The 17,821-nt window shown below is 39.7% G+C and overlaps 1 protein-coding gene across 1 annotated transcript; it reads left to right on the top strand.

Moving 5' to 3' along the window:
- The first annotated feature begins 7,766 nt into the window (after positions 1 to 7,766).
- On the top strand, positions 7,767 to 11,772 carry LOC132637502 (formin-like protein 14). The gene is made up of 4 exons (XM_060354583.1): positions 7,767 to 7,828; positions 10,154 to 10,334; positions 10,742 to 11,121; positions 11,577 to 11,772. The coding sequence occupies exons 1-4, from the start codon at positions 7,767 to 7,769 to the stop codon at positions 11,770 to 11,772; spliced, it is 819 nt and encodes a 272-aa protein (XP_060210566.1).
- Positions 11,773 to 17,821: the final 6,049 nt, after the last annotated feature.

The raw sequence follows: 17,821 nt of genomic DNA, 5'->3' as shown, positions 1-17,821 counted from the left end.
TGCATTTGGGAAGTTTCGGGTGGAATGGCACAGTGGTTGGATTATTTTGAATATAGTACGGATGGGTTGAAGTATTCTTGAACATTGTTTGAATGGTTTCGGATTAGTACTTGAATATGTGAGCAGTCATGAATTGAGCGTAAATGGAAAGTCGTCAAAGTTTGTAGAAAGAAGTCACTAATGTTAGTATGCATCTTGAATCGACTGTGGATATTGCTGGAATAATTGTTGGTATTGTTGTTGATATTTTGGCCGAGTTAAATTCTCGGATTTGTTGTTGTATGTTTGGCCGAGTTGAATTCTCGGGGATGTTGCATTTACAGGGGAAATGCTGCCGAAATTTCTGTAGATTAAGTGTTGGTTTGGAATTAGACTCTTAAGTGTTTATGGCTAATATTTGGTATATATGAATATTGTTGTAGATCTTGCGAAGCGAAAGACTTAAGTTCGGATTAGCATAGAAAGCGGGCAAGGTATGTAAGGCTTACCTTTCTTTCTTTTGGCATGATCTCTATGAAACGAGCAAATGACGTATATGTATGAGTTCAAAGAATTTCCTATTCTTAGAGCCACTAGGATGACTAATATTCTTGACTTCCATAAGCGGTTTCATATGATTTTGATGTGTATCCATAATGTCCGAAGTTTGTTTGATATGTTTCCGAATTGGCATTCGAAAGATAAGTGATATGGCTTATGTCTTGATTTCCCAAATGATAGTACGTTTGATTATTCCGCTAAGTCCTTGATACACTTTGATATGTACACATGATTCTAAAAGCTACATTTGATTTGATCCATATGATATCCGAAAGATACTTGATGTGATTGTTGCTTCGATTCTCCAAAAATGGCTTCTGAAATGTTCGTAAAAGCTTCTGTACTTCAAACGCTCATAACTTTCTCATACTAAGTCGGATCGACCCGAAACTTGTTTCTGAGCCCTCCGATGTCGGTAAGTATACTTATTTGTCGAGTCCTGATTTATATGCATATAGTTTCTCACTACTCTGCTCGTGCACGCCTTAATATGTCTGTTCACCGAGTCCCGGGCCGGGTATGTTATCGTGCGCACTCTATTGCATTGTTCACCGAGTCCCTTAATGGGCCGGGTACGGTATATGTATATGATGGTGTGATATGATGATGATGATGATGTGTTATGGTGGCCAGGAGGGCATATGATGATTTGATTCACCGAGTCCCTCACTAGAGGGTCGGGTACGGTATGTATATATGCATATGCATGATGATATGATGGTACATTGATATGATGATATGACTTCATTCACCGAGCCCCTCACTAGAGGGCCGGGTACGGTATATATGTGATATATGATATTGATATGCATGACTCTACTCACCGAGTCCCTCACTAGAGGGCCGGGTACGGTATATGTATACACGTATTCATGATGGCATAATGACATGACTTCATTCACCGAGTCCCATAATGGGCCGGGTACGGTATGTGATATGAAAATGTTTGATTCTGTTCCGTACTACACAGGTACAGTGGTTTCTTTAATATGATACTTGACTTCCGGAATCTCTATTTCTGTTATGATCTTTCCAGTTGTATTTCATGCCTTACATACTCAGTACATATTCCGTACTGACCCCCTCTTCTTCGGGGGCTGCGTTTCATGCCCGCAGGTACAGACGTTCGTGTGAGTGACCTGACAGCTTAGGCTATCCGTTCTGCTGCTTTGGAGTGCTCCCTTGTTCTGGCGCCCATATTTTGGTACATTCTCTTCCGTTATGTATATGTATGTGTATATTCAGGGGTACGGCGGGGCCCTGTCCCGTCATATGGTTCTGTTGTGTTTGTTAGAGGCCTGTAGACATATATGTGGGTCATGGGTCATGATTGTTCGTTTATGTCTGTGATTTGCGTCTAAGCGGTCCTATTTTCTATGACAGCCTTAACGGCTGGTATGTATATATGCTTATGTACATGCTTCGGATGATATGTTCCACGAAAGCCTTAGCGGCTTCTGTATGATATGTATGTTATATGCGACCGCTTCAGATTAATATTTGTATAAGTTAATATATGTTGGATATGAATAAGATAAGGGTATGTCGATTTGGTAAGTAGGTGTGTATGGGTGTCCAGTTCGGGCACTAGTCACGGCCCACGGGGTTGGGTCGTGACAATGAGTATGAGTAAGACAGCATGATTTATTTCTTGTATGATTCACAGTCAGTTAAAGATTGCTCCTCAATTGATGCCTCCCCATTTTATTGATGTTCATTATTGTTTATGCCTCTCATACTTAGTACAATATTCGTACTGACGTCCGTTTTATTTGGACGCTGAGTTCATGCCCACAGGTAGACAGGGAGGAGATTTTGCTCCAGACTCATAGGAGCCAGTAGCTGATCAGAGAGTACTCCTTTGTTCCGGAGGTGCTTATGATTATTCTTTTGTGTATATTCATGTATGTATTTTGGGCATGACGGGGTCTTGTCCCGTCCTTATGTCTAGTACTCTGGTAGAGGCTCGTAGATACGCAGTGTGGGTTAGATGGTCTCACGAGATGCTATTATGTATATATATTATTTTGATGGCCGAGAGGCATATGTATATGAAAGCATTTACGTTTTCAAATAGAAGATGATTTTCTTATGATTTAAATATGAAATTGATAAAAGAGCATTGAATGAGTAAGATGAGTAATAGAACGAGCGGTGCTCGGTGGTTAGCCCCGGGTATCCGTCGCGGCCCCTAGCTGGGTCGTGACAACAACCCCACTATATATAACTGTCTACAGACCTCTATAAGAGTACAAACCTGTGGAAAGGACGGGACAGGGCCCCGTCATACCCGTATCTATACATTAAAAATAACTTACCAAAATAGACAGCAGCTCCGAACCAAATGGAGTGCACCAACTACCGCCAGATAGAGATCCTATTGAGCTGGACCGTTCATCTGTCTACCTGAACCAGCGGGCATGAACGCAACCCCCCAAGCAATAGAGGAGTCAGTACAAATAATGTACCGAGTATGTAAAGCAAGAAAGTAATATAAAAATGATAGTAAGTATGACATAAGTCTGCAAGGAACCAACCTGAACATCTGAATGTATCTTTATAATGCTATATAACTGAGAGTACCTCTAAGGGCGTATTATGTGCATGCATCTTTGAAAATCATATACATATGTGAATAATATCGTACCCGACCTTATAATATAGGCTCAGTGTTATCCGTACCCAACCATGACAGGCTCGGTGTTATCCATACCCAACTACAATGGTGTGCACAATAGGTGCCGTATCCGACCGACTATAGTGCTGCTCGATGTGGTAAATAGCTATACTTATATAAAATGCATGGAAGACTCGTAAGATACCATCCTGAGCTCGTCAGAGTAACCTAAGGTCTCCAAGTGACATTATGAAGCTAGTACATCAATATGAGGAATCTCTAGAAACTATAGACATGAACTATATCGAAATATACATATGAAGTCGAGGATGCAAGTATCTCTGGAGTATCTAAGAATAGAGTCTGGAACTCATTCGTTTACTTATTTCGTTCGTATCATAAAGATCATGCCAAAATGAAAGAAAGGGATAGCCTTAACATACCTTGGAGTCTACCTAAATGTCCAACGTCTACTTCCTGAGGTCGCAACTCTACAACCAAGACAATATAGGCTACAATTAGACTATATACATCTCTTACCATCCATCTTAAGTAAGTAGGTAACTCAACGAAATTCCGGCAGCATTTCCCCTATAATTTTCACTCCAATCCAACTCCAAAACAGCCCACAACATACACAACACCATTAACAACAACAAAAGCAATATATAACAATTAGAAATTCCTCCAGAACTTCAATCATAAACAACCCTCAAGATAGCCACATCAACAAACTAGTTTATGCCTTTCATAACATGTTTCCCTTCACTTCAAACTAAGAAATTCCTCTACAAACAACTTAATCAACAAGAATAGGATGTTGTACATACCTTAATGTCCAGAAAAGCTAACTTAACCCTTAGCTTCAAGCTCAAATAGGTAGCCACGCACCTAATCCCTAATTCTACTACGTCCTCCTTGCTAGTTTCAAGCTTCTAAAGGTGAAAACTTTATTTGATTTGGTGAAAATTGACTTAGAGGGTTTGTAGAGCATCTAGAGAAGTCATATGTTTTATTGGAGTGAAAATGAAGATTTAATTCATGGCTCACATATATAATAATTGTTCAGGGTTTTTCAATACTGTTGATGGTGGCGTCAACACTGTTGACGGCCCGTCAACTTGCAATGTCAAGTTGCACAGTGTACACTTCAGTCAGTCATCAATTAGTTTAACCTCTAATCCTTTCAATACTTGTAATATTTAAACTTAGTCATTCGTATGCTAGGGTTAAACATGTCCAACATCTCGTAACCTTGAAGATAAATCTCAATACTCTAGGCCAAGGCGACTAACGCACCATAAACCAAAGATGCATTGAAATGGGAGATGTAACATTCTCTCTCCCCCCCCAGGAACATTCGTCCTTGAATGTTTGACTTATAGAGTCTTATAAAAAATAAAATTTCAATAGACTCTAGTTTATAACTGTACCAATACCAACCTGTCATACAACAACCCAACAACACAAAGCCTCACAGGGCTACATAAAATAATAACAACTATGGCCTCACACGACCAAATGGAATAACTGTAAGTACATCATATACCTGAAATCTAGATCTCCTCAGGCAGTGAAAATAGATGTGGATATTTGGACCTCATGTCATTGTCAGCTTCCCAGGTTATTTCCTCAACATTATTATTCCTCCAACGCACTTTAACATGCTTCAGATGTCGAGTCGGTGGAGTTAGCCTCTTATAGATTGCGAGATGTGACCGTTCATTGGTATAGTACTTGGGTGGCTTCTAGAGGGGTAAATGCACCTCCGCCGGTATGGAAAGAGTTTGTAGGTGCTTTTCTCCGACACTATTTACCGGCAGAGGTTCGATGGGCCAGAGCTGATAGATTTGTGAACCTCAGACAGGGGATTATGAGTGTCTGAGAGTATAGCCTTTGTTTTAATTCATTGTCTAGGGATGCTACCGCTATGGTAGCTGATATGGGAGATCGCGTTCACCGATTTGAGAATGTATTGGTGCCACATTTGATTGATAATTGTCTGACAGCCTCACTTAAGGAGGGTATGAATATTTCTCTCATTCAGGCCCATGCCCAAAATCTTGAGGAGTGACAACACCAGCGGAGGAGTGAGCGTGAGTATGATAGGAGTTATAGTAAGAGGGCATGATCCTCAGGTGTTGTTAGTAAGTTCAGAGGGGGTCAGAGGAAACAATATTCTAGGCACTCAGGCCATTCAACAGCTAGTGCACCTCCGCAGTTTGCAGGTAAGAGATTTGATCGCCCTATTTATTCCGGACCAGGTCAGAGTTCCAGAGCTTCGGGTTCTCAGTATAGGGGTGATTCTGACCAGATGAGACCACCTTTACCATGATGCACTCAGTGTGGTAAGCTACATTCGGGATAGTGTCGCTTGGGTTCAGATGCCTGTTATGTTTGCGTCCAGATAGGCTATATGATGCGCGACTGTCCATCTAGAGGTGGTAGAGGTATGGTCCAGCCCACGAGATCAATAGTTGGTTCTTTATTGTCGGTGCACCCTTTGGGACAAGGCTCATAGATAACGGCATGCCGTGATAGAGGTAGAGGGGGAGCATCCTGTTCGAGTGGTCCTCAGAACCGTATCTATGCATTAGCTGGACGACAGGATCTTAAGTCGTCCTCTGATGTTGTCACAGGTATATTATCAGTATCTTCTCATGACGTATATGCATTGCTTGATCCAGGTTCTACATTGTCATATGTCACTCCTTAAATTGCTGGTCGGATTGGGGTGAAAGCTGATTCGATTAAACCTTTCGAAGTGTTTACACCCATTGGCGACCCAGTGATAGCTAGCCGAGTATATAAAAATTGTGTGGTTTTAGTTTGTGATGGTCGTACCATGGCTGATTTGTTTGAGCTAAATATGGTAGATTTTGATGTTATTATGGGTATGGACAGGTTGGCCTCTTGTTATGCCGATGTTGATTGAAGGACAAAAATAGTTCGTTTCAAGTTTCCAGGAGGGCCAGTTCTAGAATGGAAGGGTAATACAACATCTCCGAGAGGTAAGTTTATTTCCTATCTCTAGGCAAGGAAGATGATTGCTAAGGGGTGTCTTTATCATTTAGTATGGGTTCAAGACATAGAAGCGAAGCCACCAACTCTTCAATCTGTTCTAGTAGTGAATGAGTTTCCAGATGTATTTTCGGATGGGCTTCCAGGCCTTCCACCAGAACGGGAGATTGATTTTTCCATTGATGTGTTACCGGATATTAAGCCAATATCTATTCCTCTTTATAGAATGGCTCCTGCAGAATTGAGGGAGTTGAAGGAACAGTTGAAGAATTTTCTTGAGAAAGGCTTTATCAGGCCTAGTTCGTCGTCGTGGGGAGCACCTGTGTTGTTTGTAAGAAAGAAAGATGGCTCCTTGTGAATGTGTATCGATTATAGACAGCTGAATAAGGTGACGATAAAGAACAAATATCCACTTCCAAGGATTGATGATTTGTTTGATCAGTTGCAGGGCGCCAAATGGTTCTCAAAGATAGATTTGAGATCCGGGTATCACCTGGTGAGAGTCAGGGAGAAGGACATTCCGAAGACGGCCTTCAGAACCAGATATGGTCACTTTGAATTCCGTGGTGATGTCGTTCGGATTAACGAATGCTCCAGCGGTATTTATGGATTAGATGAACAGTGTATTCAAGCCTTCCTAGATTCGTTTATGATTGTGTTCATCGATGATATTTTGGTGTATTCTCGATCTGAGGCAGAACATGCAGATCATTTACGTGCTGTCCTTAGAGTTCTTAAGGCTCAAAAGTTATATGCAATGTTCTTAAAATGTGAGTTCTGGTTGAATTCAGTTTCTATTCTGGGGCATATTATTTCAGCTGATGGTATTCAGGTGGATACCCATAAGATTGAAGCTGTGAAGACTTGGCCGAGGCGTACAACACCTACTGAAGTTCGTAGTTTTCTAGGCTTGGCAGGTTACTACAGAAGGTTCGTAGAAGGTTTTTCTTTTATTTCTGCACCACTGACGAAGTTGACTCAGAAATCGGCTAAATTTCAATGGGCGGATGCTTGTGAGCACAGTTTCAGGAGCTGAAGAATAGATTGACTCTGGCCCCAGTTCTGACACTTCCAGAAGGATCGGAGGGCTATGCTATTTATTGTGATGCTTCAGGTGTTGGACTTGGTTATGTGTTGATGCAGCACGGTAAAGTTTTTGCTTATGCTTCAAGGTAGTTGCGAAAACACGAGAAAAACTACCCGACCCATGGTCTAGAGTTGGCTGCGGTGTGTCACGACCCAAACCGATGGGCCATGACCAGTGCCCGAGCTGGACACCCGTATACGAACCGACTACATATAATCATACTGAAACTGAAAATAATATGGCAATCTGTAAAAACATGCTATAAACTCATCATGTCATATATTAAAGTGAACCTGTCCCCTGAGAAGGCACAGCTAACCAAGACATAACCAATATGCAAGCCGACAAAGCTGCCACTATACACGGGGGCATTCAAACCGAACTACATCTGTATAGCTGACCAAACCATAAATACCACCCACACACGTCTACAGACCTCTAAGAGTATAACAACATCTATGTCAAAAGGATCTATACAACAACGACTCAAGCTACGAAACAATGGAGCTCTCCAAGCAGCTAAATAGCAGTCCTAGTCTGGAAGATCACCAAACTGAGTATCTGTACCTGCGGACATGAAACGCAGCCCCCGAAGAAAGGGGGTCAGTATGGAAAATGTACTGAGTATGTAAAGCACGAAGTACAATAAAAAAGATCATGACTGAGTAAAAGATGACAAGAGACAAGTATGATAATCAAGGATACCAATGCATCTGTACCTTATGAGATGAGTCATGCATATATATAATATATCGTACCCGACCTATCATGGGACTCGGTGAATGAAGTCATATACATATATACCGTACCCGGCCCTCTAGTGAGGGACTCGGTGAAATAATCATATATATATATCGTACCCGGCCCTCTAGTGAGGGACTCGGTGAACAATGCAATGAAACTGTGCACGATTACGTACCCGACCCGAGACTCGATGAAGTGATACATTAGCAATATACACGAATAGAATATTAAGAGCAATCATGTACAAACTGAATCACCATTTAGAACTCGAGAAAATAAACAGCATGAACCAACACTTGAGATTCAAAGACAACTGTCATGTCAAGTACCACTGAGAACTAGAGTTCGTTGGAGTCATGTATGTTCATCGTTCGCTCGTTTTATGTAATTCATGCCAAAAAGAAAGAAGGAATAGCTTTACATACACCTTGGAGCCTTTAGAGGTAGAGTCATCATCAATGAATAAAAGTGAGAAAATCTAGAAGTAGCTCCGCATTTTCATAGTCTCTTTGAAATCATAAACTTGAGTTCTTAAAATCATCATTATCGTTGTCACCATCACAATATCATTCTTATCCTCGAGGTCTAAATTAGGGCATTTAAAATTCTTTTAATCTTAGTTTTATTTGTAGATTTTAGGCCTAATGCTCGTCTATTTAGCTTTGTTAAACATCATTTACAATGTTATTAATGTTGAATTTGTGAAAAAAAAAAAGTAAACTTTATTTGCCTAGTTTAATTTACTTGTCATTTTTTTTGGGTTGAGATTGTGCTATATTTCATATTCTTTGTCAATGTATTTGTGTTAGCTTAGTTATCATTCTTTGTAATATTGTTGATGTTGAATATGTGCAAAAATATATACTTTAATTATTTGACTAGTGTTTTTTTTTTGTTGTTGGATTGTGCTTTTTGTTAGAAACCCATAAGTTATTAGAATTGTTATTGATCATTCTAAATTAGAATGGATTGAGATTGTGCTTTTCAAAGTTAGAATTGTTAAGTTATAGTATTTCTATAACCTCAATACTAAAATGTAGATTTTATTTCTCTAGATTTACTTTTCAATTTTTAGAATTGGTTGGAATTGTGCTTTTCAAATTAAGTTAGAATTATTAAGTTATGTTAGAATTATTAAGTTATAATATTTCTATAACCTCAAAACTAAAATGTAGATTTTATTTGACTAGATTTACTTTTCAATTTTTAGAATTAAAGTTAGAATCCATAAGTTATTAAAGTTAGAATTGTTATTGAGAATTCAAAGTTAGAATTAGTTGGGATTGTGCTTTTCAAAATTATATTAAAGTTAGAATTTATAAATTATTAAAGTTAGAATTTATAAATTATTAAAGTTAAAATTGTTATTGAGAATCTAAAGTTAGAAATGGTTGGGATTGTGTTTTCTTAAGTTATATTTTAAGTCAGAATTCTTAAGTTATAATATATTTATATAACCTCAATAATTTGTGGGTATATTTTTGTAGATGGATCGTATGTGGATGTATAATATGAATAATAGTAATCGTGTGGGTGTACATGATGAATTTGTTGAAGGTGTTGATGGGTTTATCAAACATGCAATGACACTTTACCCTTTTCAAAATGAAGGGGTAATTAGGTGTCCTTGTTCTCATTGCCGGTGTATGAAGTATTTGAAACCGGAAGCGGTTAGGGTTCATTTATATAGTCGTGGGTTTAAGCAGAAATATTATGTTTGGACTGATCATGGAGAGACTGATGGGGTCAATGGTATATTTTACAATATGGTTGTCGGTGAAAGTAGTGTGTCGCAGGAATATAGTCACGTCTAATATGATAGAGTTAATGATATGGTTAATGATGCTTTTGGCGTACAGCCTGGGTTTGAACCTGAGCAAAATTTTGAGGAACCTCCTAATGAAGAAGCAATGCGCTTCTATCAAGAATTAGAAGATCATACAACTTAAGTATCCAGGTTACCCTAAGAAGAAGATAACATTATTTCGGTGCAAGTGGTTTGATCCAAGCCAAAGAGGTACAAGGGTGAATCGTCAACATAACATAATTGAAGTCAAACACACAAGACAATACAATCGCTATGATCCCTTTATAATTGCACAAAATGCTAAGCAGGTCTATTATGCTCCATATCCTTTGCGTAGGGATAAGGCTGATTGGTGGGTGGTTATAAAGACTAAGCCTGTGGGGAGGATTGAGGTCGATAATGCATTAGATGTGGCGAATCAAAATGATGTAACAGTTGTTCATCAAACGGTTGACACAGAGTTAGAAAATAGTTTGGAACATCCTCAACACATATTGGAAGAAGTTGATGACGATGATGTAACTATCATAGAAAATGTTGAGGAAGAATCGACCGATGGACCTGAAACAAGCGATGAGGAAGAATCATCTGATGAAAATGAAACAAGCGAGGATGAGTGGGAGGATAACTAGTTGCATGTTAGTTTATTCTATACTTGATAATAACACAATTCTATACTTGTTAAATGTTTACCTACGATCAATATATCATTATTGAGTTATTAATTTTATGTATGCAGATGTCATCAGGTGGTAGTGATCAAGGTAGAGGTAGAGGTAGAGATAGAGGTAGAGCTGGAGGTACTAGTAAGAGAAAAGATAAAAGACCTATAGATCCTACAGCTACTAGTAGTCAGTCCATTCCGTCCGCTCCACATATGCAGTCTACTCCGCCTTCATTTTTTATGCCTGGCTCTTCTATGCAGGGCCAGTCTGGTCAGTGGGTCTTTCAGCCGGCACCACCTCAGCCGGCATCATTTACCTATCCTACTTCTATACCTACACCTATGTATTGCCCACCACGTGGCAGATCTCCTAGCACATCGGCCACTTTGTCTTCTTCTCCTTCTCCTTCTCCAAATGGTACACCTCCAAGTGTATCTAATTTGCGCCTTAGAGATAGCAGCTCTGAGCCTGATTCACTGCCATCCAACCAGTCTCAGACCCATCGTCGTCCTCCTGCACCTGCTCCTGCTCCTGCACCTGCACCTGCACCGGCTCCTATACAGGGACCGATACATCATGGTTTACAGCCGGGAGATAGAGATGCGATAGGTCGGATTTTCATCGTGCCTGAGGGAGTTGGGTAAGATTGTATTTTATTAAGTTTTCCTAAAGACCCATACAAAAAAGAAGAAGCACGAGTCGGATCCGACCTTATGGGTTGAGGACAGGGCTGGTGATTCATATGTAAGTGATAATTTTATTATTTAAGTAATTATATATAAGTTTAATTATGATAATATTCGTTATATACTAAGTTTCATTTTTTAATATACAGAGGCAATATATGGATCATGTGGACCAGTACAGCCAAACTCAGCCTGAGCATCCGAGCCGTCCTCCACCGGAATTAGAGATAGATTTTTGGTGTAGAGCAGTTGGGGGAGTACAAAAGGGTAGAGTGTACGGTCTAGGCCCAAGGAACAACTTAAGTCGCCTTCGGTCAGGATTGCGAGGTGAAGGGTCTTCTCGACAAGCCGAGGGAGTTGATGATGTTCAGGTCGCAGCTATGGCGCAGCAAATTGCTGAACTTAATAGGAAATTAGCTGAAACTGAGGTAAGAAGAGTTGAGGAAAGTAACACCATGAAAGCGAATATTGAATTGCTAATGGCACAAGTTAAAAGCCACATCGCATGTGGACGTTTTGGTGTGCCCCCTTCTCCCCCTCCCTCTGACCCAGAAGATGATGATGACGGTGATTTCGTAGCCCGAACACCGGATGATCAGTTGTAGTAGTTTGAATTTAATAATGGACTTACGTTAAAACTAGTTAATGGTACTTTTGGTTGGTCATTTAAATATTTCAGAACTTTGAAGGTTTATTTAGATCGTATTTGATGTGTTTTATTATTACTTAGGATGATTTTATGTGTTGTAGCTCTTTTAGAATTGATTTGGAGCATTTTAATGCTAGTTTTGAGCAGCTTTTGTTATTGGTTTCTAAGCAGATTTTGGTACTGGTTTTTGTGCAGGTGTGGTTGCAGAAAATGCATGATTTGCATTCTGAAAATTTTCCAGAAAACCGACGGAAAATCGACTCTGTCCGTCGGTTTTCTGGAATTAATGCTTATATTTTACAAAAAAACCGACTCGCTGTGTCCGTTTTATAATTAAAAATAAAAAATTATACGCAGTGCGTCGTTTTTTCATAAAATATATATTATTTATATATAAGATAAAAAATCCGAATTTAATAAAACCGACCCTGTCCGTCGGTTTTTTTTAATTTTTAAAAATATTTGAATAAAACCCGACGAACAACGTAACCGATGTTGTCCGTCGGTAAAAACCGACGTTGTCCGTCGTTTTTCTGAAAGCGAGACTATTAAAACCGACGGACGTTAAAATGTCGGTTTCCCGTCGGTTTTTGTCAATGGTTTTTTCCGTTTTTTTAGTAGTGAGAATCCCAACTCAGCAACCAACAACAACAACAACAATACCAACATTAACCATAATATTTCCAATACCAAAATTCTTCATAAACATCCCATATGGTGTTTGTCCCATATTTCCACCACAGAATTATTTTATAACTAAATAAACCAAGATTAACGTTAATAACAAGAGATTCATACCTTTCTCTCGATAATATCGCTATATCTTCACTTCTACACCTTGATATTAAGCCACAATGCACCGCTATACAACTTTGTAATCACAACTATACACTATCTGGACTGGAATTCGGAAATTATACTTGATCCGGGCTAAAATTTGATGGTTGGAGGTTGGGAGAACTCTCCAGAGTTTTTGGGAAAATTTAGGGGTGTTTGGTCGGAAAATAAGGGGATAAGCCCCCTTGTATAACATTTTAGATTCTGCCTGCACCGACACAAAAAGTGTTCAGCGCGATCGCGCTGTTTCCTGATCCGTTCGCGCAGGCTTATTCCATTGCCTGCGCGTTGGTTCAGTAAAAGGGTCATAACTTTTGATCCCGCTATCGTGTAAGGGCCCACGACCTATTTTTGTAAAGCTAATTCAATTATCTACAACTTTCATTTTTGGTGTGATTCCAAATTCCAAACTTATCATGGCGTTTTGGCCTGTCCAAGTCAGATCATCCGAAAACGTATCCTTAAATCATCCTTTTGGAGGGCTTATGCCCATATTTGGCCTAAGAGTCATTCTTAAGACTTGCTCAACTTCCCATGTACTACTCTTATAATTTTTCATATGTCCTTTATAAAACCCCGACATGTGGGCCCCACCTTAGCTTACAGTTATGAGGGCTTCTCATCAAGTAACACATGAACTAATTTACACCGTACGGTCTCCAAATGTCATATATATATATATATATATATATATATATATATATATATATATATTCTTATACTCAGATCATATAATCTTCATTCCTGACCCGAGCCTAAAATTTTCCCACCGCGTTCGCACTGAGTTAGCCCTTGGGCTCTTGCGGAGTGGCGCATTCGCACAGGCAGTTTTCCTAGCCTGCCATCCCAACTTGTAACGTTCATAATTCTCTACTCCAATGTCCTATCGACGAGCGGCTTGTTGAGTTGACAACTTGACTCGACAAACTTTATTTTAGGAATTTGTTTCACTTAAAAACACTTCATATTCTAAGAGATATTCGTCTCTCAGTTTGGACCAAAATTTTCACACAAAACATTACCCATCCTTTCTCCAAAGTCGTACTACTCCATTTCTTTCACTCATTTCCTTATAAAACCTTTCGGTATGCCTTATATAGATTCTTCACTCATTAAATATACTTAATAATGCTTGCTCCTTATATTCCGAAGTGGTTTTACTTAACCATAACTCAACGCACTTATGTTTCAAATTAATAAGTACTTCCTCGAAGGTACGGGGTGTAACACGGTGATTCATGCATTGAAGATGTGGAGGCACTATTTATATGACGTTTATGTTGATATCTATAGAGACCATAAAAGCCTCTAGTATATTTTCAAGTAGAAAGAGTTAAATTTTTCGGCAAAGGCGATGGTTGGAGCTATTGAAAGATTATGATGTTAGTATCTTATATCATCCTGAAAAGGCAAATGTCGTAGCTGATGCTCTTAGCCGCAAATCCATGGGTAGTTTATGTGATGTCCAACCAGAGAAAAGGGAGTTAGCTCATGAGCTTCAGCTGTTAGCTAACCTATGAGTTCGATTATTGGACTCGGGCAATACGAGAGTTACTATTAAGGATTCAACTGTCTCGTCTTTAGTAGTTGAGGTGAAAGAGCACCAGTATGAGGACCTCATAGTGGTTCATTACAGAACTACATCTCCTCAGAAGAAAGAGTCATCATATGAGATTTCTGTAGATGGAGTTCTCAGGTACCGAGGCAGACTATGTGTTCCTGATATTGCAGGGTTACGTCGCCAGATTTTGGGGAAACCCATTATTCCCGTCATTTTGTTTATCCGGGAGTGACAAAGATGTACAATGATATTAATTCAATTTATTGGTGGGAAGGAATGAAGAAAGACATAGCAGAGTTCGTAGCTCAATGTCCTAACTGTCAGCAAGTAAAGGTTGAGCATCAGAAGCCGGTGGATTATTACAAGCTATTGAAATTCTGACTTGGAAATGGGAAGTAATTAATATGGATTTCATTACAGGCTTGCCTTGTTCTCAACATAAGTATGATTCCATATGGGTAATTATGGATAGACTTATGAAGTCAGCTCATTTTCTGCCTGTCAAAACTATGTACTCGACTGAAGATTATGGAAAGCTTTATATCAAAGAGATAGTACGACTCCATGGTGTTCCACTATCCATTATCACTGACAGAGGTGCGCAGTTTACAGCTAACTTCTGGAAGTCCTTTCAACAGGATTTGGGGATTCATGTGAGTCTTAACACAACATTTCACCCCTAGACTGATGAACATATTACACCTTGTACTTGCGGAGAAGCACTGATCAAATATGAGCGTAAGTATGTTGAACTATGGCTGAGTAAAACAACTTTGGAGTATAAGGGACGAAGCATTATTAAGTATATTTATAAAATAAAGGATGCATATGAGGAATTCTGGAAGATCCTATAAGGAATTGAGTGGAAGGTGTTGAGTTAGTATGACTTTGGAAAAAGATGAGCGTTACTTTGAACAACAAAGTATGAGCCAACTTGGGGAAAGAATATCTTTTAGTATATGAGGAGTTTTGAAGTAAAGCAAAAGTCTAAATTGAAGTCCATGAAGTCTAGTTTCCAATAAAACAAACCGCGAGTCGATACAACATCAGAGTAGAGAATTATGGACGTTACAAATCAGGCTGGCAGAGCAGAAACGCGCAGCTACAATGCGCGACATACACGCTACAGTGCGCGGAAAGCTCTAGGTCGGTGCCAACTGACTCTAGAGCACTATAAAAGGGGGGTTTACCCCATATTTGTTCATTCAAACCCCCCTAAGCATATCCCAAATCCTCTAGAACATTCCCCTAACTTCCACAACATGCACATATATTCCTACAAGTCTATATGAAAATTTTGGTCATTTTTATTTCATTTTTAACACAACCCCAAGTCCTAGAAACCTCTCCAAACATATTACAACATATTTTCACGCCTAAACCAAGGATCAAAGTGACGATTAAAGTGGTTAAGGGTTCCAAGTGAGGTCTACACTTGTCTCATCTTCTTGAAGATGTTTGGGTGAGTATTTTTAAGGTGGAATAATCATGGAATTGAAGTGTTTGAAATTAACAAAATTCCTAAAAAGGTCCGTTCATTCCAAAAGTCAACTATTGGTCAAATATTTTTCACTTTAAGTTTCTAAGTTCCTCAAATCTCACCATGACTAGCCCGATGACCTCGAAAATCATGTCGTCCATCCCAACGGGTCAGAAGTACTCTAACGGGGCTAAAGGAAGGGTCAACAGGGGTAAATTGGTCAAAATCCACATAACGACCAGACGGGTCGTTACATCAGATACCAATTAAACAATCGTTCGTCCTTCAATGGAGAATGAAGGAAATAAAGGAAAGGTACCTGAGTCGGTGAAAAGCAGGGAATATATCTCACACATATCTTCCTCGGTCTCTCAAGTAGGCTCCTCAATTGGATGGTGCTCAAGTGCACCTTAGCTGAAGCAATCTCTTTAGACCTCAACTTTCTCAAATGCCTATCCAAAATTGCTATCGGTTCTTTCTCGAAGGACATATTCTGATCGAACCATACCGAATCCCAATGAATGATATATCTGCTGTCTGAATGGTATTTCTTCAACATGGAAATATTGAATACCAAATTAAAACCTGATAAACCTGGTGGCAAAGCTAACTCATAAGCCACCTCACTAACTCGACGGAGAATCTCAAAAGGACCAATAATCCTCGGGCTCAACTTGCCCTTCTTCCCAAATCGCATCACACCCTTCATGGGTGAAACCTTCAACAAAACCTGTTCACCCACCATAAACTCTAAATCAAGAACCTTCTGGTCCGCGTACTCCTTTTGCCTACTCTGAGCTGCTAGAAGCTATTCCTGAATCAACTTCACTATATCCAAGGACTCTCTCAACAAATCCGTACCCTAAGGTCTTACCTCAAAAGCATCAAAACACCCAATCGAAGAACGATATCTCCTACCATACAAATCCTCGAACGGTGCCATGTCAATACTCGAGTGATAACTATTACTGTACATAAACTCTGCTAACGGTAAGTACTGGTCCCAATGACCACTAAAGTCGATAGCACATGCTTTCAACATGTCCTCAAGCACCTGAATAGTCTTTTCGGACTGACTATCAGTCTGCGGATGAAACGCGGTGCTAAGATCCAACTGAGTACCCAAATCCTTATGTAAAGTCCTCTAGAAATGGGAAGTAAACTGGTTGCCTCTGTCTGAAATGATGGAAATGTGCCATCCATGTAATCAGACAATCTCTCTAATGTAGATACTTGCCAACTTCTCTGAATTGTAAGTCATCTGAACAAGAATGAAGTGCGCAGACTTAGTCAACCTATCCACAATAACCTTAATTAAATCAAACCTGCTCTAGGTGTTCAGAAGACCCACCACGAAATCCATAGCTATCCTCTCCCACTTCCACTCGGGAATGGGCATCCTCTGAAGCACACCACTTGGTCTGTGGTGCTCATACTTAACCTGCTGGCAATTCAAACACTGAGAAACAAAATCCGTGATGTCCCTCTTCATTGTACCCACCAGTAATGCTACCTCAAATCATGATACATCTTGGTAACACCAGGATGAATAAAATCTTTGGAACTATGAGCCTCCTCCAATATCAAACAAATCAATCCACGCACACGATGAACGCAAATACGCCTCTTAATCCTCAAACCATCCTCACTATCAAGCATGGCCTCCTTGGCCTCACTATTTAACACCTTACTTGAATCTTACACAACTTCGCATCATCGAACTTTTGTGCCTTAATCTACTCCAAAAGAGACGACCTCGCCTTAACACAAGCCAGAACTTTGCTACGTCCCGAATATCCAATCTCACAAAGCTATTAGCAAAAGTCTGAACCTCTATAGCTAAATGACGCTCCTCAATAACCAAATGAGCTAAGCTACCCATACTCACCGCCGCCTGGATGATAAAAAACGGTGATATCGTAATCCTTAAGCAACTCCATCTATATATGTAACCTCAAATTGACATCCCTCTGATTGAACACATGCTAAAGACTACGGTGGTCGGTAAGCACCTCACAATGAACCCCATACAAATAATCACTCCAAGTCTTCAGTGCAAAGACTACCGCCGCCAACTCCAAATCGTGAGTGGGGTAGTTCTTCTCATGAATCTTCAATTTCCTCGAA

This window comes from Lycium barbarum, chromosome 4 (assembly GCF_019175385.1).
Source record: "Lycium barbarum isolate Lr01 chromosome 4, ASM1917538v2, whole genome shotgun sequence".
NCBI classification, from domain to species: domain Eukaryota; kingdom Viridiplantae; phylum Streptophyta; class Magnoliopsida; order Solanales; family Solanaceae; genus Lycium; species Lycium barbarum.
The sequence above is the reverse complement of the archived record's forward strand: the minus strand, read 5'-3'. Positions and strand labels throughout refer to the sequence as shown.